General features: G+C 44.4%; 1 protein-coding gene across 1 annotated transcript in view; it reads left to right on the forward strand.

Annotated features, from left to right (window-relative positions):
* The window catches only part of MICALL2 (MICAL like 2), a 316,518-nt gene extending 291,644 nt beyond the window's left edge, over positions 1-24,874 (forward strand). Inside the window, exons 16-17 of the mRNA XM_069647643.1 lie at positions 22,491-22,537; positions 22,629-24,874. Of these exons, the coding sequence (XP_069503744.1) occupies positions 22,491-22,537; positions 22,629-22,741 (160 nt within the window). The 3' untranslated portion in view covers positions 22,742-24,874. The remainder of the gene's footprint in view (positions 1-22,490; positions 22,538-22,628) is intronic.
* Positions 24,875-26,924: the final 2,050 nt, after the last annotated feature.

Below are 26,924 nucleotides of genomic sequence, written 5' to 3' on the forward strand. Positions count from 1 at the left end.
TCAGGTGATTTCTTGGTTCTCTTCTTTTCTTGAGGGACGTACACAGACTCTTTCTCTTCCTCCCTTTCATTTGGTTCCTGTCTTTCCTGTGGGGTTCCTCAGGGCTCCGCCCTTTACCCAACTTTGTTTAATGTGTACATCCAGCCGTTGGTTAGCCTCCTCCACTCCCATGACCTTAAGTGCTACTCCTGTGCTGATGATATGCAAATCTTGGTGTGACTCGATCAGATGCACCTGGATCCTGCCTCTCAGCTGAGGGGGTGCCTTCAGGTTGTGGGGAGATGGCTGGGCCAAAACTAGCTTAAACTGAATGGGCATAACACCAAGATCCTGGTGGTGGTCTTCCTCTGCTTCTGCTCTATGGACCCCTCTTTTTGGCATAGCTCTTTTGAGGTCTGTCACAGTCCAGTGTTGGTTGTCAAACATCTGTGGGTGAAAGTCTTTCTCTGTATCACTAGATATACAAGTTGCAGCAGTTTGTAAGTCTGGTCACTTCAAACTGAGGATTTTGCCTTTTATTGCCCCACAGTTCCATTCACTGGTGGTGGCTGCACTGGTTTTGAGCACAATTGACTACTTGAACCACCTCTATCTGGCTCAGCCTCTGTACTTAATCCATTGTCTACAAGTCTTGCAGAATTCAGCAGCGAGGCTTGTGGTTCATGTCCCAAATCGCACACCTATGTCCCCATATTGCGCCAGCTTCACTGGTTACCAGTGATCAAAAGGGTCGAGTTTAAAGCCCTGTGTATTGTTCACCAGGCCATCTATTCTTCTGGCCCAAAATACCTAAGGGATAGCTCTGCCCTTTTGTCCCGAATCGGCCTTTAAGGTCTCTGGCCTTATGTTGAATTTTGGTTCCACGGGTGCGCCTCTCCCCGGTTGGGGGTGGCCTTTTTCAGTGGCTGATGCGGAACTATGGAATGGGCTGCCACTTTCTCTCCGGAGACCATTTTTCCCTTCCGTAGGCAGTTGAAGACCTATCTCTTTCAATCAAGTTCCTCGTTTTTTTTAAAATTTGCATTACTGATGGTGGCCAAGCACCATGACGCCTTTTCTCGAACGAGCGCTTTATAAAATCATCATCAAGGCAGTGGAGATATACCATCAGTGACTTGGTTGCTGGGTTGCCAGGGATGTTCAAGTCACAGAGAAAGATGTTGGCATGCTTGAGAGACCTGGTGGTGACCAAGACAGTGAAGTCTTTGATGAAACGGGTGTTGGGCTTGGGTGGTCTGTAGATGAGGTGAAAAGTGACTGTGTCCATTGGGTAGATCGGGAAGTGGAAGGAAAGCTTTTCAAAGCGCCAATGGTGGCGATATCCAGTTGGGTGCATGGCCATTATGTCTTGTGAATGATGGCAAGGCCTCCACCTTGGACGCTCTCCTAGTAGAATTCTGTATCTATTGGTGAACAGGACATCTAGAATGAAGGTGGAGGTGGCTATCATCCAGGTCTCGGCAATGAAGATGGCATCCAATTTATTTGTGGTGATTAGGTTGCCAATGTCTGATGTATGTTTGATTGCTGAGTGGCCATTGGCGAGCATTTGTTTTTGTGCAGTTGTGCATTAGAGTACTGACTGGCTGAGGTTGCTGCGAAGCAGTGTCCTTGATGTTGCTGGTGAGCGGTGTGGTGGGCATCGATTGGTGATGGTCGGGATGAGCTGTAGGGTGAGCAGAGTGAAACATATTTAAGGGAGGTCACCTGATGTAAGAGTTTCTGGTCCTGAGTCTTTTGGGTCTAAACGGTTCAAGCAGGATTTTCCCATTTCTTATTATGGCCTTCACTTTGCAAGCCCAGGTAAGAGACACCTTTGATCTAAGAGTTAAGAAACGGTGGAGCAGGGCTAAACAGGTGGGTGGAGGTAAAGTCATGTGACCAAGATCCATGTGCACCTGCTCACCAACTGCCAGTTCAGTGATCTTCAATTCTGGGCCTCTCATTGCCTGCTAGTCTAGAACTGTAATTGACTGCATAGATGATCTGGAACAGCGTTTGAAGTGTTCAAATAACTTATAATAGCATAATATTTGGTTTGTACGATTGCAGAGCAGAGTGCTGGAGGAAGTTTTTAACTGTGCCAAAGCCGGGACTCGAACCTGGGTCATTAGGGGTCAGACACTGCCACAAGACCACGTACTGGTTTTATTGTGCTCTGCAGGAAATATTTCAATACAGCTTTTGTGGTCTAAAGGGTGTGCACCTTTTATATGTTGTAGGCAATATTCTAGGAAGCGAGACTCCTGGATTATTTTGCAGGCGGTCCTAATGTAATCTTGTGAGAGGCAAGGCAAAACTTTCAGTGAGGCGAATGCAAACACACAGCCCCCCTTCCCCTGCCGCAGGCGGGATCCAACGGTTCCTTATTTCCTTGTCTAGCACTGGCAGAAAGGCTGATCTCTGAAAGACTAAACATTAGTGTTCGCCAAGCAAAGGAAAGAGGCCGAGGTACGGCTGCGTTTGTGTTTGCATTCACTAATTACATGCCAGATGAAAAGAAACTGCCAAGTGCTAACCTGCCCTCTGAATGTGCTGCTGCCGACTGCAATGGGAGCGGCTTTGGGTCTAGGAAAGCCCCCGCAGGAAGCGCTTGGAGCACAGTTATCCCCTCATGCGTGGTTTTGAAGGCATCCGGGGAAAGACAACAAGTTTAAAAGGAGCAACAAAACATTGCATGTGGTCATTAAACATCTGTTTCCTGCCGGGGCAACACACAATGGAAAATTCCCCCCACCCCCCAACCCTCCTCCTGCCCGCCAGTAGGTATGGCAGTCGCTGGGAGTAGTAGGTGCGTCTTTAACTCCCACTAACAGTACCGGGGCCATGGAGAATCGGAGAATGGGAAGGAGGCCCTGGTAACATGATAAACAGCAAGGGCAAGACAGTTTGGGCCTGATTTACAAAAGCATTTTTCAACCTGCGCCCACCGTGGGCCTGTGGCCCCCCTTGGAAAATCTAGGCCTGCGTTTCATGAAGCACCTCTTGGATGAACCCAGTGTCTCCTTTCACTTTTCGTTGAAGTGAAGACGCAATCTTTCCTCTTGCGTGTTGTGGGGTTTTATATTACGTGGACATTTTCTTAGTCTCTTGGCGCTTTGTCACCAGCTTTAACACCTGACCAAATTAAGTCATCATGACTGGTTAACTGAAGGAAAAACACATTGGTAATCCGCCAAGACGGTGACTCAAGTGCTGAAAATAGCCTCGTTATTTGTTCAGAGCTTCTGTGGCCCACCCTTACCACACACATGTGCTCGTTTTTCTTTCCTGTAAGTAAATTAGTCCTGCGAAAGCCTTACTCCTCAACTTCATTTAAAGCAGCAGCACGGCACGAGACGGCAGTTGCGCGACTGTCGAGGTGATTGAACCGCTCTTTCTTCCTTTTCACTCCACTTAAGAGTTGACTTTGCTCTCTTCCATTACTGGCTCCAGTTTAGAACGAGGTAGTGAATCTGAAAAAGTGTGGCCGTTTGCCACCGCCGTGTAGGTAAAATACGATGGAGTACGTCTTATCGCCAGATGGCAGGCGGCCCACACAAGTACTGTCTGTCGCAGTTGGTTTTACTTAAGAAAAGTGGCAACAGAAAAACACATTGACGCCGGGACTGGTATACACTGCCGCTGATACTTGTCGCAATAAGCAGGGACCTTTCAGTTTGAGTGGTGTTGTAAATGCATCATCCTAAATGACTTAAAGCCTCACCCATCGAAAGACAGTCTGTAGGCGTCCCCTGCTCCTTCTTCACTGCACACAATCCAGGAAATAAATTGCTTGTCCGAGCTTGCATTTTGCCAAGCACCCCAGATCACTCTCCTTCCCTGGATGGTCTTGCTATCTGTCGGCACTTGAAGCCCTCTCCCTGGAATTCCTCATAAGAAAGCTCTGCATAGCAGTACTTACTGCCATACAGTTGGTACCTCTAGGTCCTGTTTTCTTTCTTCCATACTTTATTGATCCCACAGGGACACGACCGGTGCATTCGCACTGCCAAAAGAATCCTCCAATTCATGTGCGTGTGTGTGTGGTGGCGGGGGGAAGTCGGCATAGTCATGGCACACACAGCCACTGTCCCTGTCAATCCCTCCTGGTCCCTTGTCTCATATGGGTAGGGACACGCAGCTGGGTGCGCTCTGAAGCACTTTTTTTTTCCTTTTCTTTTGTTTCCCAAATCGTTTTCAGGGGCACCCACTTCCCCAACTTGTTTGTCAGTGATGACACCTGGGTTTGCAGTCTGCTAGTCGTTTTCATCTCACTTTTTGGTGCAGGACCTTTGTGCTTGGCCTGCGGCTTCTTCTCACACGTTCCTAAAAAAGTGATTAGCATGCTAGGAAGAGATGCTCAATGCTTCTCCTTCTGAACTCATCTACTCGAAGAGAAAGGTTCAGTGAAATTCCTTTTTCCAGGGCACCTCGCTGTGGTGTTTCCTTCCCAGGGGACGTTTGGCCCCGAACCGATCTATAGGATCCTTTCGATGGCTACTGGCCAGTCTACTGGTGGCGACCCCGGGGCCTCCACGGCTCTCACCACCGCTCATGCTGTCACCACTGCGGCCCCCCCTCAGGGTCTTTCAACAACTGGCTCGTCTGGCTAAGGGCTCACCAGAACTGTGTACACGCGCTCCTTCAAAGGCAATTCACCCAGATGGCCCACTGCTTTGTACCGGAGCTTGCTCCGAGGTCCACACCACTGTTACCAGCTCTCGGTCTGAGGGTTCATTTGAACCTAAAGCGAGGGACAAGGGGGAAGTCGAAGGCCTTGAAGTCTTTGACTGCACCACAAACCTTGTCTCACAAAATGACGGCGACCCATGAGCGGGATTCGGGCACCATCTTAACTATAATAGATTCTATGTCAGCGTTCTCCTCTCCATTGGACTCGGACGCCTCACCCAAGGATTTGGGGCACGAGTCAAAGGTTCCTTGAGTAGACCCAATCCTATCCGTCGCCTACTTATGTTGCCCAGGGGATCCTTTACACAGTGTGTGGATTGACCTCCTATGACACGACCTATGTTTGATGCAGTGCCCAACAACTGCCATGCGCTTTTCTGATCCATCAACCATCCACGTCAAACTTATTGGTACCCAAATTGGGCCTCTAAACCCCTTCCTCTTTGGCTATCTGCACTCCAGTGTCTGCACCCACTCAGTTCTAGGCAACTTGCAAGGATTGCCTCTGATAGTTTTCAATCGCCAATGCGATCTTGAGCCATGACTTCTTACTTTAAAGAGACCATTTAGGAACTGCTCCCTCCAGTGGCACCAGTTCCTCCTACACCGCCTCTACAGCTGGCTCCTTTCTTTGAGTTGGCAGCCTTAGCGAAGGTGCATCTGCCACCACTGCTCCCAGGACTCGTTTCTGCCCCCTGCCCCATTGCTCCAAGGGTTCAGCCCCCAAGTAGGTAACGTGGGCTGTGGATCAGAATACGGTAGTTTCGGATTCATGTACTGATGAGACTCCTAAAGGCAGCAGATTGTTTGGGAATTCCCTTTCAGAAGGACCTATTGGCCGAGGCGGTGAATGTCTGGTGTAAGCCACGTATGGCCTCTCCAGCTAATAAGAAGCTGGACTTGAAGTACAGGCAGTTGCCATAGAAGTCAATGAACATATCGGTGCATCCTCAGTCTTCACTGTCTGCAGTAGCTGCAGCATCTCGGTTTCATAAGGGGTCTACCAGCGCAGCTGACGCCACGTCCTCTACTTCATCTTCTAACCTTCCTGTTAAGGAGGAAATGCTATGAGGCAAACTCTGGTCTCCGTCTGAGACAGGCACATGTGGATGCTGTACTTCTGGGTGCAAATCAGTGACTTTGGAAGCAGTTGGCTGATTGCAAAGAATGACCCTGCAATTGAGAATCAAGTTACTTTTCACCACGTCTATCAGTATCTCGCCTGTCTACTTCAGGCCTCCTTGACAGTGGAGTTGAAGACGACCTAAGGAATGTTGCTGCATCTCCTATTCGAGCTGGCTTTCTCTCTAAATAAGCAGAAGTCTGTTTATCTTTAATCAATATGTTATTGGCCTTCATTTGGATTCTATCGGAGCAAAGGTCTTTCCTGCTTTGCACTGAATAAAGGATGTCGAGGAGACTTTTTACATGGCAGGAACTCTGTGTGATGGTTCCAACACTTTTGGTGCTCATGGCCTCCTGCAGTTCTCTTTGTACACCTTGCAATGGGAAGCAGCCAACTGCAGATAGCGGAACACTGAAATCAAGCGATGGAGGCTGTCAGTCCTCATCCCCATTCAGACGTCCGTGCAGTTGGACCTACTGTGGTAGTTCAAAGAGGAGAACCTGGTGGCAGTCGCCTCCTCCGCACGTCCACTTCACAAATTATCTTCACCTTGGATTTCTCACTGGCTGAGTGGGGCGCAAACATGGGCCGTCTATTAGTGGTCCTACAAGGTTCAGCAATAGCACACACATGTCCTGGAGCTCTGAGCCATTGTTAGCTTTGGTCGCATTTCTTCCATATGTAGAGAGCAAGACAGGACTCATTCAAACCAACATGGTCTGCATGTTGTATATCAACAAGCTAGGCGGCGCCAGGTGACCGATGCTGTGCAGGTTAGTGGTGCATATTTGGGAGTGCAAACTAGACCATCACATCAGTCTTCTGGCTATTCACCTTCCAGGAGTGGGGAGCATGGAGGCAGACAGGCTGAGCAGGCTTTCCCCATTCAACCATGAAGGGGAGCTGCACAGTTCAGTGTCCAGCTGATCTTTCAGAAATTCAGTGTTCCCCAACTACACACTCGAGCAATTTGAAATTCAGAGACTTTGCTCCCACCTGTGTGCTGAGACATTCTACAAGCAACAGTACTATACTTCTGCACCACTGTCGATCAGCCCAGATGAGAAGGGGAACACAAGACCACTAAAACTATAGCAGCCATTCTAGGTTTGTTTGTATAGTCCCATTAAAATAAATAGCAATTGTACCGAAATGTGTACTACTTTCCCCGTAAGCGCGTTAACAGCCCTGCCGTGGATGGCTGGTACGGTCCTATAAGCATAGCCGCACTGCTCAGAAGTGTCAGTAAGTTCTCCCACTTTGTGTGCATCATAAATCTTTAGGAAGTTAAAGCCGGCTTTAAGTCTCCATGGTCATTAATACACCAGTGCCAAGAGGACAGTATACTCTTCACGTACACTCTTACAAAACCATGCACGAAAATACATCTTAATTGACATACTAAAGCTTTCATTGTAAAAAATAAATAAAAAAGCCAGACCTATTGTCAGTGCTTGTTTTGCCGCAGATGAAGGCTTCCTGAGTCAGTAAGGCCTGTTTGAAGGTTGTTGGCACATACTACGGAAGTTAAACTTCAGTCATTTCCTAGGGAGTACCCTTTGATTCACAGCAATCAGACTAAACATAACCGCCCTGTCTCTCTAATGTGGCTTTATGGGGGTCTAGTTCACCACGTGGTACGCTTACGCCGAACACTTGCACAACAGTGAAAGATATGTTATTTTTCTTACCGCATTGGACATCCCCAATACTGGCAGATCTATACACGAGCATATACACCATTTGTTAACAGGAGACCAGAATGACATTGGTAGGGTTATGTTAGAGCAACCTAACTTGGGAATATCTATTATTACTTGAGAATCACCACCTTAGCATCTTTGAAGGAATCACCACATAGGACATGTCAGCCATGGTTTTCGATGGAGCACTCAAAGACACATTCAATTTAGGTGTGTGAGATTTCATTAACGTCCCTACTGAGGGAATTTGATATTGATCATCTTGACATGGTCGAAAGATTTTAAAAGAATAAGGAAATCAGTCCCTATTTTCCCTGAAGAAGGATATAGTTATAGTTACTATCCGAAAAGTGTTGGATCTAGAAGGGTAGAAGTTCTGTAGAAAAAAATAGTTTGGATCCTTGGCCAAAGGAGGCTTGTTTGTGCAAGATTGTGTATTTATTTTGACTAAAGTTGTTTTTAGCCGATCCAGTACTTGTGCCATAGATTCTGAATATTGTTTTGAGGAAATGCATTTATTGCAAATCATATGTTCGAATACCATAAAGTAATGACATCATTCTGATGTGTGCAATTTGAGCTTAACACCAAATACAGCTCTGTGTTTAAGTTGTGAAAAGGTATGGAAACTGAAGGGTTTGATCCGATAAGAGTGCCCTGGTGTTTCAGATTTTTGTAAATTGGACTTTTTATATTTGTAACCGAGTGTCCCCTAGCCTAGAACTTTACCCAAGGGAACAGAAGTAGTTTTTGAAGATTTTCTGTGAACTTATACTTCGTTTAAATTAATACTTTAACAATAACTGTGCACCTTCACGTTCTTAGTTTTATGTGGGAGAGTCAGAATAAAAGGACGTGTTTTTATGTTATGAAGTAGAGACTTTGCTGTGAAAGAGGCAGGTGTTTATAATGTGTTTGATATATTCTAATAGACACAATCAATGTGGAATTCTGACACATTGAACCCAGCGATACCTAAAAGGCAGCCGTCCCCGAAACGTTTTTCAAGGATGAGGCGCCGAAACACTGCAATAGAAACCAAACGGAACATTTGGATCAGGTCATGCGTGCAGCTTGGATATCCAAGCTATCAAGTTTCCTTTCGTCCATGTGTGAGAAGACCACCCAGTCTTGTTTTTTTGGGATTCTGAGACTTCGTTTTTGACTTTCCCATTTGAAATATTGGAAAACTAAAATGTCCCAGAACTTCAAGCAAACCCAGGACTCGGATGCCATCTCACACATTACCATGGAAAATTCTGGTGCTATAGGTTATCAGCCCAACAGTGGAAACGCACTGGACCCTCTGTCAACCTTTTCATGCATGCCGTAGCATGGAGACACTGTGTGCTGGTACTGTCTTTTATCAGATCCTTGTTATTATTCCGGTTCTAATTCCACTGCTAGTCTTTTCTTTGCCACAAAAGTCCTGTTACTGTATTTAACTTGCTTTGGTGGCTATCCCATGATTCTCCACCATACCTCCCTTTTTGCACAATTGATTATTTGTGCCGTAAACACTAGTACTGCATCATTTTTAAACATTGTTAATTGGGATCTCACGTAAGGATGTATGTCAGTTCGTCTCAAACCAGTCTCTCTAACATGTGTGATCTCGATATGACTTTTGAATTGGCGAAGCCCACCCAAAGCCATGACTGATGGGGAGGGTGCCCTCCCTCAAGCCAGTGCGTCACACAGACGCAGATACATCAATCCATGAATTCATTGTCGAATGAGGCAGGCGAAGGACGTGAGATCACCTACCTGCTCCGAGAGCTGCCTGCCGCTGATGTGTTCTGGGTGGCATACGTGTGCTCTAGTGACATTAGTCTGGCTTTGAGTGGGTCCCTCTGATCGGCAGCCAGGTTTGTCCATCTTAAAAGGCCAATTTTTCCTCACCGACACAAGCTATGCTAAAGCCAAAGGTCTGACTTTGTAAATGTAGACCGTCATTTTCTTTTGTAAAATTCTTCTAGGACGAAACAAATCTTGCCCTCTGCTTTTACGAAACCTGTTCAAAGTATGTGAGGCCTTTAGGTGCCCTTTAAATATAGGGTACAGAGACAGAATATAGACAATCGGTAACTAACAAACATTTGAATGTGGTGAAACGGCAGTGCCCAAAAGAGGCTATCTGAAAAAACGAGGTACCGTTAACAGCCCAAGGGGTTGCCTGCTTTCGCCACTGGGGGTGTAACGGGCAGCTGCTCTCTACTACAAGTTGTTCCGTACAAAGGGGTTTAGGCTCTTGTCTCTACTGGAACCAAACACAATTTGACTAGAAGCCAATTGAACAGCTTAATTAGCCATTGTGTTACTACACCTGCGGTATGTTTGGTGTATACACCTTCCTGTCCCATGAATGTCCACACTTTCTCCAAGATCATTATGTTTATGCTGTACCTTTTTAAACCCAGACACGTGGCAACCAGGGATACCTGGTTACCATCCATGTGGCACTCCTTCTGGCAGTATCAACCGAAAAATGTTTTTCACTCCACATCTCCCTCACCCGAAAATGATTTATGGCAAAAAGGTACACATTAGAAACTGTATATGTTCAAACAGAAAGAAAAACAAAAAAATGCAATGGAACGGAGTCCCCTTTCTATTTCTGACTCAATCAATCACACAACACTAATGGAAAGACAAGTGTAAATTGGTGTAAAAGACTAAGCCTTTAAAATAGCTAAACTCTTTCCTCTCAAAGCGAATAGAAAGAACCTACTTAGCTCCTTTTACCTCAAACACCAAAAACATCTCCTGTGGAGTGCCTGAAGGCTCCAGACTCTCCCCTCTCTTTTACTTGTCCTCTTTGATGAAAAACATTCGAAACCACGGACTGACCGCCTGCAACTACGCCGACGCACAACTCCTCAAGATAGCCACAACCCAAGACTCAGGCAACACTCAACAATTTCCTCACTGACATATTCAGGTGGATGACAATGAAAACCCTCAAATTAAACCCGACCAAAACAGAAATAATGATGTCTCTCCCAGAGGACAATGCAACCGACTCACAACTGGACTGGCCGCCTGGCATGGAAACCCAACCAGAGACATCTAATGTGGAATAAAAAAAAACTGGGCATACAACGGACTCTCACTGGAACCACAATTCAATGCTTCTACCTCCTGACACTACTTAGAGGGATGCTTCGCTACCTCTCCTTTCCACATAGAACCCTCACAATCACCTCCCTAGTACTATCAAGAATCAACTATGCAAATAGCCTTTAGCTTGGAATGCCAGAATGGCTCTCCAGAAAACTTCAACGCATCCAAAACATTGCAGCAAGGATACTCCTGAGACTAAACAGAAGAGACCACATCACACCAGCTCTGAGACGCCTACATTGGCTCCCGGTAAAAAAAAAAAAACACACTTGATTCAAAGCCCTCCACATTGCCCACAAATCATTACATGGACAAGGAGCCGAATTCCTCCAGGCCAAGATCCCTCTCTACCAACCAGACTTAAGATCAAGCGACAACCTCCAAATCGAAATGAAACGATACGAAAAAAGGTCATTCTGAGGAACCACATTCTCCCAGCTAATTGGTAATCTATGGAACACAATACCAAAGGAAATTAGGACCGAAGATCACCGCAAGCTCATAAAACGACTGCAAACATGGCTATTCAACTCCCAATGACCAGCACAAAATGGACACTGCCAGCGATACCAACTACTAATCCACCCCGCTGCTGACTACTCTCCAGCATACCCCCACGCAAGCCTTTGGATCAGCCTAATTCCCACTCAAACACACAACCCACACATCCACCATGATACGAACTGCCACAAACAAACACCCAATCACAGGATGCTGCCAATCCGGACACTATAGTTCAGGTGCGCACAATCCAAACACACATAGATACCATACCCGCACTATACTCCAGTTACTCTTGGTTCTAAAAGCACCAACAGAAAAGCACAACTTCTATCCCTCTCACTCTTCCCTCACTAACATACCCAACCCACTCTTACAGAACCACGTGAGCACCTGAAGACTGTGCCAATGGTAACGGTGTGCAGTACAAAACAACTTAACATAAAAGGTTTAACGTTGCATGGGCCCTGTGAAGCAGCAGGAAACGCACATGGCAATGTACAGATTGTGGGTGTTGGTTGTGGTAGAAGGGTAGGGAAGGAGCATAGTAGGGTGGAGTATGTGGAAAATTCGAGGGTGAGCAATTGAAGAACGAAAAGGGAGAGCAGACTCCCTGTATGGGATCAGGAACAGTGGAAAATGCTTCCTGGGCCTAAAGGCAAATGAGGAAGTAAAGGAGGTTTTGTTGGATCTTCAACAGAAAAAAACAATGCAAAAATAAAAAGAAATGCCTTACATTGAGTAAAGAAATAATTGAAGTGAAAAGTCGAAAGTAATTTAATAAAAAAAGAAAGAACTCATGGAACCACACTTGGATATTTGATGGCTGCCCGGTTCCATGTCTTCACAATGCTTCAAGTACTGTGCAAGTCACTATTGCATGTTTACTTGTCAGGCCAGGTTTTATTTGAGGCTCCTGCCTCGTGGCAGTTCCTTATGATCAAAGGTGAGGTCCCTTCCTCCACCCATTTTCCACCCACTTTCTTTGAAGGTTGCAGGTCCTCCATTCACCTCCTATTGTCGTGTTCCCTGCCCCCCTCACCCACACATCGAATGTCTGCATTTGTTTCTTCGCTCCCCGCCCAATGGTTGCAGGCATCTCACTTTGCCCCCATAGAACTATTTACAGTTTTCAGTTTCCGACTGTGGATCCAAGTGGCGACTGATGAAGTTTTTAATTTAGGATGTACATTTTCCCTGCCAAAAAGGCAGCAGCCTGAAACAATCAAGAGGAGTTGCGGGGCTTTGCCCCCCTTCTCCCCCCCAAGAAAAGTTTGAAATAATGGCTTTTACAGCACACATGTTCGAAACATTGGGTAAAAAGCCAAACAGTTTGCAATTGGTTTTGTAGGCCAACTCATGAAAAGATTTCACAGATGCAAGTGACCAACAGTACACAGGAGCATTTCCCCAACACATTTTCATGATGCCTTTGATGACAATATTTGGCATTATAAAAACCTTTTCATGCGGGCTGTGTCCATACATTTCCATGCTAGCTGCATCAAAATATGCCAGCGTTCTCGCATGCTCATGCTTGCTTTGCACATAATGCCCGTAATGATACTATAAGAAAACATGCCCCTGCTTGTTCTGGCAGCATATGGCAGTATCCCCATGTACGAACATACTCCAGTTGCCTTTACCATTAAAAAATGCCATGCCACAGTATGAAAACATGTCCAAACTGGCTATGTCAAAATGCCAGTCTACCCACGTAATAACTCTTAGGCTTGCTTTATCAAAGATGCCCAATACAAAATATCATGCCACAGTAAAAAAATGGCTAGACTGGCTGCGCCAAAATGCCAGTCTAGCTGCATAACACTTATCATGCATGCTGACAAGTAATAACATGCCATGCCTCCCCCTAGGACCACAGCGCCTCGGGATACAATCCATTTGAGTGATGATATTTATTTGCATTTATTTTAGCATTTATGTAATGCCCTAACCCGGGGGTATCACTGCATTTGTACAATTGAGGAACACAGTCCATCACACACCAGCAATTTCCAAGGTAAACTTAATCATATTTGTCAAAAAGCCATGTTGTCGCAAGTCTCTTGAAGGCAGGGTAGGAGCATTCATTTCTGATGTTAGGGGGTAGTGAGTTCCAAAGGGTGTGGGCTATGACACAGAAACTGACGCCTACCACTCTGGTGTGTTTTAAATCATGGAGTGACCAGCGAGAGCTTGCTCGATGAGCGGAATGAACGCGTCGACTGTTTCTTGGCAATTCTATTGTTCCTGTATATGGGAGCTTCTTTGTAGATGCAGTGGTGTGCAATGACCAAGGTTTTAAATTCAATGCAGGCTTTGCCAGGGAACCAGTGAGTCTTTTGCTGAGTCGCTGTGATGTGGTCAGAACAACCAAGCCCCATTGCTGCATGCAGGGCGTTGTTTTGGAGGAGTTGAAGGCTAGCCAGGTTGGTGGTAGACGTGCCCTTAAGTAAAGCATTGCAATTGTCCAGTTGGTAAGTATAGTCGCTCTGGTGACCATTAGGCATTTGCTTGGTCAGAGAAATAATCAGTTTGGCGGTATAAGCTGTGGATGATGCGAGGGAGGTAATGTGCGTAGTGATGGATAGCTCTGTATCCAGATAAACCCCCAGTGTTGTAACCTGTTTAAGTACTAGTATTTTACTAGGCATCTTGCATAGGTGCCCAGTGGAGAAATGTTGGAACTGCCTCCTGGACCACCCAGCACCTCAGGGACAAACAGTGTGATTATGTGTGCATGCAAGGTGTTGGGGTGTGGGGAGGGGTTTACTAGGTATCCGTCATAGAATGGGCTCCTGCCTCCCACACCTTGCACATGGAGCTGATTTCGGCTGGTGGGGAGGAAGGGTTGTGCAACAATAGCATTTTTTTTAAAATGCTGATGTTGCACAACCTCCATTTCACCCACCTGCTAAAATCCACTTCCCAGCCCAGCACAAAAACGTGCGCATGGACATTCACACAACATTCACACGCGCACTCACTCATTACACACAACACAAGCATACACGTATGCATACGCATTTAATGTAAACTTCTGCCCCAGACCCAAAGTTTCCTCCTAGCAATCCAGCTTCTGTTTTACACAAACAGAAATCTGAGGCAAAGACTGCTTCCTGCACATGCACGCTTGAGGCTGAGTGCTTCTGGCGCAGCTCCCCCCTTCATTTGTATTCGCAGGGTGGCGCAGCTGTGCCCCTTTGCACATACAAACACCTAGTTGCCCAGTCAGCATCCCCAATTTGCCATGCAAGGCTGGGGTAGCAAAACGCCCTCCACTTTGCAGGGCCCGTTGGACATGCGCGGCTGGGGAACAGAACTGTCAAACGAAAACTGCGTTTCCCTTTGACAGTTCAAGCCAGCACAAGAGCTCTCCTTAAGATGCAAAAAGCAGCTGAGGGAGCGCTGTGTTTACAATGGGCTGGCTCTTCAGAGCCTCCATGAATGGCGAAGGTGCCGGGATTAGCCGCCACTGGCATTTCCTCAATGAATCTATGTGTATGGTCAGTGTGGCTAGAGCTTGAATACTGTTGACTTTGTTCATTTCATTCGTTACCAAATACTCTCAAAACCACAATTAAAACATCTCCTTGACTGTACACAAATTCCTTTTGGTGCAGGTTTGACTAATTTAGCCTAATATATTTTAATATACCAAAAGTCTAGATACCACAGTGTGGTCCGGAGCATCACTAATAGTCTCTACACAACAACCCAACATGTTTCGCTCCCATGTATGTAACCAGTGATGGGGGAACTTGTGTCTCTAATATCTAAAGCCTAATCCATGTGAATCAGATTGGTTTTATGCATCTTTTTCACATCTGCCTTTACACTATTAGCCAATAATGCAACAGTGATACAATATCCATAAATCACACATCAGCAAGGTAATTGCCATACTTGTTGTCCTCATTTAAAAAAAAAAATATATATATATATATATACTTCCCAACAATAGTACATTATTTCCCATGCGGGGCGTTGCACACCTCAATCGGGTGTGATTTAATACTGTAAACACAACATCCTTCTTAGAGATTTTAAACTTGCCAATACAACCTGCAGAGTGAATACCCCAAACAAGATAGTGTGTTATTCACTGTGTAACTATCTACTGCGCACATTGTTTTAAGCTATACACATATCTAATAAAGGTGTACTCGCATTGCTTTACTGCTGTGTTGCACTAAAATAGGAACACACTCACGGGCCACTGTAATAAAATAAAATCACTCACTGACCTACTGACTACAACCGCCGTACTGCAGCCAACCCCTAAAAAGCATTATTTTCGCTATGCAGCGCGTGACCCTTACGTGTGAAACTTCAAGAGCCCAGAACGTCCAATGCGGTAAAGTTCTTCGCAGCTGTCCTTATTGATCCAGTGGCTCTCCGTCATGAACCATGCATTGCACAGTGTCTGCGATGCGTTTCGTTAGCCTTGGCTGTTCTAATCTTGATCGGGAAGGAGTATGCTTATCTACACGATCAACGTGCTGTACGTTAACACTTACTTTCCTCTAATAATGTGCTGGTGGACTACTCCAACTCAGAATGTAAACCCATTACATGAATGACCAAGTTGCGCAAGGTTGGGACTAACACACCATATGCCACTCAATACATTCATTTCAGCCAGTCATGTTACCTTTTAGTAATAAAAAATCAGTTCCTGTTCTTTTCTATGTAATGCCACTTTATTAGCTCTGGCATCTTTACAGTGCCTCACATGAAACAGTGCCCATCTCAATTCATCTAGTTTATGATTTTTCTTAATATAGTGTTCAACCAATGGTGCAGTGATGACTTTGTTCCTAATGCAGCTTTTATATTCGGTAATGTGAATGCACACTTCTGTTTAGCCTATATATAGGCAATCACACATGCACCACAACCCATACACAACCATACTCGAGTGGCAGTTTGTGAACGACATTTGTTTCCAAGATCTGCACAGACCTATATCAACTTTTATACTTCTTTTAGTTTGGGCACAGCACTTGAAATGGCCACAATGGGCATGTCCACTCAATTGTTTTTAGCCCCACACTTCTGGTAGGTTTCTGTGCCTCCTCATAATAGTTATGTCATTCCTCATAATCTGATCTTTCAGGTTTTTGCTCTTTTTATGTGCAAAAAGTGACTTATCCACCAGTGCTTTGCCACTGGTGGATTTTTCTATATGGTTCTCTTAATATCGTTTGACATAGTGGAGAAGGCACTAACGTGCAATTTTGTCTGCATTTTTATCCTTGTTCTTATGGTCTATTAAGCGCTCCCTCCTATCATTGTGTTTGGCTCTTTTAAGTGAACTGTTCACTAACCTATTGGGACAAACTCACAATTTCAATCGTTCTCCCAGAGTTTGGCTTCTGTGAGAATAACTTCCCCTTGACTGCCATTTCCTTTTAGTTTTAAGAGTTACCGAAAAGGGAGATTGTCTCTGGTATGTTTAGGATGAAAACTTGTGCAGCTTAAAGTGCATTTTTCTTATTGACTTGTAAGGTAACGGGCAAATAATTGATCACATTATTGCTAAAATTGGCTGTAAATTGGAGATATGTCTTGACTATTCAGCCAGTCAGTGAACCTTGTTGCAGAATCTGCACCGCCTCGCATAATCACTATCACGTCCTCTATAGAGCGTCGCCATATTTTGAGTTTGCTGTTAAATGGGTTCGCGGCTGGATCAGTATAGACAGTTACGAGGAACTTTACTGCAATGGACGGTATCACTATGGAGAAGAACCCTGATATGGGCTCTTGAAGCTTTACAAGTGAGGGTCACGCACTGCATAGCGAAATAATGCTTTTTAGGTGTAGGCTGCAAGAGGGCGGTTGTATTCAGTGGGTCACTGACACTGGCCCGCGAATGTGTTCCTATTTTAAGTGCAACACAGCAGTAATGCCACGTGAGTACTACAATATAAAATATGGCTATAATAGAGTTACACAGTGAGTAGCACTCAATATTTATTGGCGTATTCACTCTGCAGGTTATATTGGCAAGTTTGAAATCTCTAAGAAGGATGTTGTGTTTACAGTATTAAATCACACACCATTGAGGCTTGCAATGCCCAGTATGAGAAATCTACTAATGTTGTGAAGAGGTCTTCAAACTGTGGGGCGCGCCCCCAGGGGGTCGTGGGCGCATTCCAGGGGGGGCGCCAGAGCCCAGCATGAAATGTAAAAAAAAGAAACATTTTTTTTTTTTAGATTGGAGGAAATGGTAAGGGGCAGCTCTCATAGTCAGACTGGACCATAAAAGGGTCTTGGGCACCAATGAAAAAATGGCCAGCAGTTGCAAATGGACATTCAGTCCTTTAGTCACAGACTGTTTGAATAGTACCCATGGGGTTGTTTTTTGTTCAAATGTAAACAAATTGTGATATTTAAAGAATATTTATTCAGCAACAATGGTCAAAACTACTAGCTGCCTAGTGAAGTAACTCCTTAAACTGGCCCACGTTGGCCAAAGAAATTGTCCCATTTTGAATGGCCTACACTAGCATTTTGCATCTTTGGTTCGGTCATCGCCCTGTTGCCCTATAGGCCAGTCCAAGCCTGCCGGCTCATCCATAATGGGTGAGGGGGCGTCCACCCACTGGCCACCACACCCATTATGTAGGAGCCGAGGAGCCAGCCAGTGAAACACTGAGCACTCCCTGGGCTGGCTGAACTGTCAAAGGGAAACACTGTTTGCCTTTGACAGTTCATTTCCCCAGCCGCACATGATCACTGAGCCATGCAACGCTGGGGGTGTTTTGCTTCACGAGCCTTCCATAGCTCATTGGAAATGCTGACTGGGGCACTGCATGTATGTATGGGCGAGGGGTTGCTCCTGCACCTCCTCGCACATACGGGCAGAGCAACCTGGAGCGGGGCATTTTAGCAACCATGCGCAGGCCCCTGCAGAAGGTACGTTTATGGCGATTTATTTTTTTATTTAAATGTGTATGGATGTGTGTATGCTTGTACTATGGGACTGTGGTGGGAGCAGGATGGGCGGCAGCACTGGGATAGTGGTGGGAGTAGGGTGGGGAGAGCCTAGAGTCAGTATTGGGAGTAGGGTGCAGTGACGGCATGCAAAAGTTCATAGCGATTTCTACATACTGTCCATCTGGCACTTTTGGGGGGGGCCGGCCTGCTCAAACTTTGCTCAGAGGGGGCCCAGGCCAAAAAAGTTTGAAGACCACTGAAGGATATTCACAAAAAAGGGAGAGGACAACAAGTGTGGAACTTAACTTGCTGAATGTGGAGTTCGGTGTTTTAGCAAAATGACTCTGACATCAAGGTGTGGATTAGTAACTTCTTTAATCAGTTTCCAAGTGTAACATCCAGTTTCTCGAGTCATCATTCATCAGATGGTAAAGTCCAGTTCTCATAGTCAAGCACCGCCATCCTCTCTCTCAGGCTACATCTCTCAACTCCCTCAAGAGAACACCAGTCACACATAAACATTCTAACCAGTAACATTCCATTGTCAATCATGACACTCACTCCAGATTCCATTAGGATGCAGGATTAGACCAGATCCTTGCATATCTCCCCTCCTTAGAGATATCAAAAAGACAACCAGTTAACTCAAGCATAACAGCTATATACAGCACACACACACACACACACACACACACACACCCCACCCCCCACACAAGTTTGATGCACCTGCATCATCTCTCCAAACTAAGAGCATTCTGCTAACCACTTCCTATATTCCATGAACATCCACACCGCTGTGTGACACAATTACAACCAATGTCCCTTCCTCTTTCTACTAAGTGAAGAAGAGGCATCCAACTACTGAAATCCATTACTACACTTTACAAACATAGAGGCACCCATACCTCTCATCCAAATCTTAACTCCAACGTCCCCCAATAGAACACATACACAACTCCCTCACACCCTTCAATTACAAACCGGTATGTGCCTCAACACATACCACCTCCAACTAGGCTGAGTATCACTGATACTCGGGTATCTACTTCACTACTCAGTGACTCCATTACCCCAATTGTGCCCATGTTGAAAGTATTCCTCAGTACATCAAGCTCCTTTTTGGGAGAACCCCACTTCATACACCCAAACAACACACAAACATCAATTACTCTGCTAAAATCCTCATATTGTCATGACAACTACTGTAAAGTTTCTAAGCACAATAACCATTAACTTTGCTTAACCATCAGCACATATACACTTTAACATAACCAAAATCTCATTAATTCTGCATTATAAAAGTCCCACCTGTGGATAAAAACATGAGTGCAGAGAAACTCTACATTAGTTTCCACATACCAAACTCTAGCAATACTGACTACGCAACCTATACTTCAATAAAAAGTCCATCTGTGGAAGGAAATGTGTGTTAGTTAAACATGCCAGTAACACTCTATTCCACTACTAAGCATTTGTTCACAGAGGCCACGACTTTTACACTCTATCCGTGCACACCAGTCAATATCATGCACCACCACGTGCAACAGGCCCCCCCATCACACATGTTCTTAAAACACAAATACTGAGTAACATATCAAAATATCACTGGAACTACGTATCTTTCAATCACTTCCTTCAAAAATGTCACTTTAAACCTCCTTTAAAACCCTTCACATCAGGATTTAAATCCTGCACACCCTTGGCTGACGGAGCACAAACACCTTTGAAACCTAAACTCAAAACAAAATTTGTAAACAAAAATTGTAAGCCTTGTTCTCTGCTCCTCAGCATTCGACCACTTTGATGGAGCACACAAATATCTGGACAAGATATTCCACAAGAAACTACAACCGTCAATTTCAAGCTCACGCTCTCACGCACCAACGCTCTTTAAATGTTATACAGGCCTCACATGACATTTATCATCAAACTAAACTTAATCTGCTATTCCAATAATAAACAAATCCTCAAAAGCAAAGAAAAACGAATAACTGTTTCTTGCTCCTCGTGTCCACATCTTTAAACAAACAGTACCTTCGGGAACACGGCCCCTCCTTGTGTTCACTTCATTAAACTAAAATACTTTCAGGGACACAGCCCCTCCTCATGTCCACATCTTTAAACTAAAAGTACCTTCGGGGACACAGCCTCTCTTCCGGCTCAATGATGCAGTGCTCTGCATCTTTGCGATATTGCTTTCATAACAATGCAACAGCAGCACACCATAATCCAATCTCTAATTGAGAGCACAGACTCTTCCAACTTCTCCTTTTTGCACAAGGAAACCTCCTACACAGCGCAGGCCGCTCCCTGCACTTCTCGCTGGCACACATTTTGCAAGTGTCACTCTGCCTGAAAACAGACGGTTCCAGAACCTGATATATGCAGCCTTTTCTCCTCAGCAAAGCCAGATTTAAGAGCCCCTTCAAGCACTGTAATAGGCTCTAACTCCCTTATGCTGTTGCTGCATATTGGCTCCGAGCCCCTTCATAAGCACATTTGTGACTCCGAATACCTCCAACTGTGCCATGGGCTCCAAGCCCCCAAGTGTATTCATGGGCTAAAAGTCCCTTTGGTTCAGGTACAGGCTCCAAGCCCTCTCAAATGCTGGAATGGCCCCCAGGACCCTCCTCTGCTCCAGGCACTTTGTACCTTTGCCCAAACTCCTTCAAACAACTTCCCTGTCACTTCTTGGCGCAGCTTAAGTTCACAACCTCTTCTGATGCTGCTGTTCTGGGCTCCAAGCCCCCAGCTGCGCAGCATGGCTTTCTAATAATCCAGGCATAACTTAGACCCCCAGGCCTCTTCAAATCGCTACTGCCTTGGGCACCAAGCCCTCCATGTCGCAGCTTGGGTTACCAACCCCTTAAAACAGTCTTTGGGCCCTCAGCGCTGCCAAAGTCTCTTGACTTTCTCTGTGCTTGACCTGTCTAACTACTGACAGACCAACTGGCCCCTTGCTTTGGTGTATCTCCTTATTTTCTGCGCCTGTGCCCCTTGCCTTGGGCTCTTCTGCCCCTATAGCATTAAGCGCTCTTCCTACCTGGGAGAGAGGGGCTTCCATGGTTTGGGGGGCGGTGCTTGTCTCTTCTTCTGTGCTGTCCCCCCAGCACAGCCAGCATCCTCGTCGCCAATGTGGAGTTCTGTGTTTTAGCAAAATGACTCTGACATCAAGGTGTGGATGAGTAACTTCTTTAATCAGTTTCCAAGTGTAACATCCAGTTTCTAGAGTCATTCATCAGATGGTAAAGTCCAGTTCTCATAGACAAGCACCGGCATCCTGTCTCTCAGGCTACATCTCTCAACTCCCTCAAGAGAACACCAGTCACACATAAACATTCTAACCAGTAACATTCCATTGTCAATCATGACACTCACTCCAGATTCCATTAGGATGCAGGATAAAACCAGATCCTTACACTGAACATGTGAGTTATGGCTATTTTGACACTGTTGCACAACTCGCTAATAGTGTAAATGCACATGTGAACCATAAGAGGATAATAACTGCATACAACCAATCGGTTTAGCATGGATTGGGCTTTAGATATTAGCGACATAAGAGAGATCTAAGTTTAATTACTTTACGTTTGAGTATTTCTATCTCACTGTATGTTGTGTTCTGAACACCTGACCTCTGAAGTTCCCCCATCACTGGTTACATACATGGGAACGAAACATGTTGGGTTGTTGTGTGGAGACTGATGGTGATGATCAGGACCACGCTATGGGAAATAGACATTTGGTATAGTAAAGTATAGTTGATTGAATTGGTCAAAACTGCACCAAATTGAATTTGTGTACATTCAAGGAGATGTGTCAATTGTGTTTTTGTGTGTTTGGGAATGAATGAATGAAATGAATGAATGAATGTTTTGAATTGTAATTAATTATGTTAATGTATTACTTTTATTCTAACTATTTATTGTATTAGTGTAGAGGTAAATAGTGTTGCACTTAGCACTTTTTAGGAATTTAATTAGTTGGCACTTGCACTTTATAGCCTAATCAGGTTGTTTTCTCACGTGTGTGGATATGTACTTGTTTAAAATATTAAATGGGATTATTATATATGAATAAATGTATATAATATATGCCAATACAAACTGTAGAATTGTTTGCATGGTCCTTTTAATGTGTTTGGTCGGCAGCGGTTTCGCCATTCATTTACCTTTTATCCCTGCAGTCTCTAATCTCGGTGGTCGGTCTCCTTTTATCAATGTTTGTTTACTATGCTTCTTGTCCCATCGCTCAAAGCCCTAGCTTAGCTATTTCTGTTCCTTCCATTAGCTCTCTAATGACATGAGTCATTAGACGTCCTCGGTATGCCTTGGTCTCCTCGTCAGCAGTGTAAAGAATGCAAAGTCTATGGCACAGTTTTGCATAATCCAATCTAAACCATTTCTCTTTATTCGCAGAGAGATCGAGGAGGACCGCATGGTTAATGAGATGATCCAGAGGCATGGTGAGAATCGAGCTGCTTGGCAACCTAGAAAGATCTATTTCTAACACTTTCACTACGAGACTTTGAAACCTTCTCTCTTTGTTTTTCACAGATACTCCGAAAGACACTCCTGAGAAGGACAATGCACACGGCCTCAAAAGGAAGCAAACATTTAAGATTTCGAATTTATTTAAGACAAAAGATAAAAATAAAACCTCTGAATGAAAGTCTGAAACATATTGACAAGGACCTTTTGATGTTGGCGTGGCCCAAACCTTTTTGCTTGCACTCGCTGGAAGAGCTGCTTGACCGCCCAACCCCTGCACTCCTGCATCAAAGTAAATACAGTTCACTGGAAGAGGTGAGGCATGGCACCACATTTCAACCACCAGCACTGGACATTTGAAAAAAGAAATGGCAGTGGTTTCTCTGCGAAGCAAGTCGGCGATGAAGCTTGTAAATGGTAGGTCCAACGGACAAGGAAGTGGTCACCGAGCAACAGGAAGCTGTGCAGACACATGACAACTTTAGGCGATGGAGACGCTCCTGCCCTTGTGTTTACTGTGCGTGCTTACAGGCTGAAGCAAAGAAGATTACAATTCTCTTACGGAAGCTAATGTAACGTCTGCAAATTCTTGCAGGAGTTAGTTTTACAAATATCTAGAAACACTTACTTGACTGCTGCGGGACTAACTCAGGACCAAGCTCAAACTAGAGACTTTACATCTTAAGAAATGTGAGTGTTTTCTTTTACAGCTTTAATCTGAAACGTGAAAGTGTTGCTGTTCAGTTGTTTCTTCATGTTTTCCCTAGTGAAGCCATTGTCTTGGAACAAAAGGAAAATAATAGTATTCTTAAACAAAGCACCGAACATTGGACAAATCCTTGCTTGTAGAAAGCTCTACTGAATATTGCCTGGTGCGGTTCCTTTGCGCCACACCTGTTCTGTCGCAGGGGTTCACATGCAGCACGAGTAGACCGGCCTCCTAGACTCTTGGTACGGAAAAGCAGAGTGTCTGAAACTGACCAAACGGAGACTCGAGGCAATCACTTGACTATGAAAGTCGGAGGGATTATCTGGGATTTATTGTACATTTTATGACTTGTCTGAATGCCAAAGACCTTGGAAAAAAAAATTGCCATTGGGATTTCGATTTCACCCAGCTGTCTTTTGGCCCCATCGTACCTAATTTCCATAGGCGCATTTCAGAGCTGGCCTTTGAACCTGGAGCCTTACACAAACATTATTCTAAGAGAAAGAGTGCAGCGCTCAAATGAGTATTAATGTTAGTAAGCTGTCAACTTGGGTTGCTGCAGAGGAGCGGCCTGTTCACCTCGGTTGCACCTGTGCTCCCCAACTAAAACGTCATTCAACAGCCATTGACCATTTCTGGAGTGTTCACTATTCACTCTGCATTTCTAAGATGCATAAGAATACACCATGTTTACCAAACGGCATCTTGCTTTATTAATTTCAGCCACAAAGATCTACAAAGCTAATCCTTTTATTTTGTTATGCTCGTTTGCATGCAGGGCTGTGTACATTGTCGCACAGTTGTGTTCTTTACACGTTTTATAATATTCTATGCCATCCCGTGAATGTTAACAGATTGCTGTCCATCTTGTACTTGCGTGGTTAACGCTTGTGCTTGTTTGTGTTTTACACTGTGATGGTTTGAGGCCTAGCCTGGAGCCATGACGGAAGAGGAAGCTGGCGATAAGGTACACTACTGATCTATGACCCGCTGTTTTCACTGGACTCCACCACACCAACTCCAACGTGGTGGAGGTAGAGTGTGTGTATATATATATATATATATATATATATATATATATATATATATATATATATATACTGTCGCTTTATTTACTACTCTAATTGCTTAGTCATCCCCGCTCGTATGGTTTTGCTTCATCCAGCTTTGGGGAATGCTATGCCTTTTTATTTATAAATGTGCCTTTCGCTTGCCCCATGGCTCTGCAGTGCCAGCCAACATACGTTTTTATTCTAATTGAAGGGTTTTCAACCTTTATTCCAGAAGTTTTGCACTACAAATCCCATCGACACAAGGTGGCAAAGTCCATGCTGCAGGATCATGGGATTCATAGTACAAAATACCTGGAGAGCCGCAAGTTGCAGGCATACCCTTGATCAAAATGGCATTGCAACAGGTACTGTGAAGAAGTGTGTTAAGTCACTGTCCACAAGGCTAAGGGACTTCAAGAGTGAAAGTAAGATGAAACGGAAGATTTCAAAAGATGGTCACAGCTTTTTAGCACGTAGTTAAATGAGTTTTGTTTTTTTGTCTGTATATTTCTGTGTTTGTAATTGCTGGTATAATAAAATGTCTGTTATTTGCCCGTTGTTACCACGCACCTTGTGTGGGTAAAGTAATGGGATTTTCCAACATTTGTTTTTTGGGGGGGGGCTGTGTGTCAATAGGTTGTACATAAAGTTAAGAAACCATTGATCTGTAATGCAATTTGGCCCAGCCAATGATTGAGCCCTCTCCAGCGTTCCGTTAATGAAACGGCAGAGCACGCAGTGTGTATATATATGAAAACGCTGAAATTCCTTCAATGGGATCAAGAGAAATTATCGGAAGATGTATTAATTAAAAGCTGTTGGTAGGCAGTGCTACCCTAATCCAGTATTTATCAATCAGGCGTTGCCTGTTAAAAAAACCTGAAACCGAGGAGTGAGTAATGTAAACATCTATTGGAAGCAGCTACAGATTTCCATAGAGCTGGGTGTTTAGGAGGGTAGTACAAGCTCTTTGGCGCATTGCTGTTCACTCTGCTCTCCTGCACCCTCCACTACTGGGCCCCTCCCTCTCTCCTTAGCACTTTGACATGTTCTGACAGATGCCAGTCTTTTCCTCCCCAAACCTCCTGTTTGCCACTGCGTGCTCCTCAAGTTATACTCTCGCCATGTGGTCAAAGCATGAGAAAATGCCAAATGCTTGACACCAGATAGTCGACGTCCGATTATAGATTGTCGTCAACCAAATGTTAATCACAATTTAAAATATTTGAAATGGAAATTGGTAAAATTCTAAAATAAAAGGTATGAAGGCATATTATAAAAATGAATTAGGAGTATGATAGTTGGTGAACTGATCAACAGGAGTCAGTGATTTAAAGGATCATTGAAAACGCTGAGCATTTGGATCGAGGGATGGTACTTACAAGATAAACTCATTTTTCATAGGCTGATTTAAGTGAAAACCTGTTTAGACCCAGGGAGAGACATTAACAAATGATGAAACAGCATAGTGTTGCAGCAACTGTGAACGAATTCAGGGAAAAACGCATACATAATTTTGACAAAACGTGTAACGTAATGCATCATTTGTATAACGCCTTCACCATTAGTATGGTCACAACGTGCTGTAGGTTGAACGCCCTCGGGTGGGGGGGGACCGGAGTGCAGTTATGGGAAGAAATTCGAGGTGGTGCTAGTATGCGTGTGTACATAATGGCCAATACGATGATATGAGGGGTGGCCAAGTCCCTGCTAGCCACCCATGTCGAGATGGCATGTGGATGGGTGCGGATAACTGGTTTAGAGAGGGTATGCGAGAGCGGAAGAGATGTGTGTGCAACCACTTCAAAAATTGTTTGTGAACGGTAGCTGCGTTCTTATGGCAGAGTTGTTGTGTGAAGGGTCTTCGAGCGGTCTATGATGGTAGATGTATGCGGGTCGGCGGCCCTGCCTTCGGCTGGTTTCCCTATGAATGGAGTGTGAGAAGTTCAATGCATTGTCTACATTCTGACAGTGATTTATAATTAAAATGATGGCTAAACTCTAAATCACCTAGTTTAAATTCAGAGGTTAAATTCTACATGCTCCTAGGTTCAGTGCAATGATTACCATCAACATTCTTCTAGATTCAATATCTGCTGCATTCTTCTAGATTTAAAGCTTGTCTAAAATTCTTCATTCACCTAGATTAAGTATCCAGGCTAGATTCTTAATTTTTCTTAGATTCCATACAAAGACGATTTTGCATTCACCTAAATTCATTACTATGGCAACAGTCTAGGTGCAATATCAAAATAAAGGGTACCTGGGATACTAACTGTCCTCCAGGTAAGAATAGGGTATATACAAGAAATGGACAGTAGAATCGAGGATGGCGAGAGGCTGATCAATAATTAATTTAAAACATATTTCAAAAAATATATGTATTTCAAGTTCTAACAATCATTTGGTGGTACTGAACCCTCATAGGTTTATACAAAACGTGCATCCATCACACTCCAAATCACGCTCCATTCAATTCCCTCCATCAAGCATACGCACTCAGTCCTTCATACACATTTACTATTTCTCCACATTAGATTTCGGTTTCATAATATATATGACCATATAACAAATTATTTACAATTAATTTTTTACACCCCT

The sequence above is a fragment of the Ambystoma mexicanum genome, chromosome 2q (genome assembly GCF_040938575.1).
Source record: "Ambystoma mexicanum isolate Mex_15411 chromosome 2q, UKY_AmexF1_1, whole genome shotgun sequence".
Lineage (NCBI taxonomy): Eukaryota > Metazoa > Chordata > Amphibia > Caudata > Ambystomatidae > Ambystoma > Ambystoma mexicanum.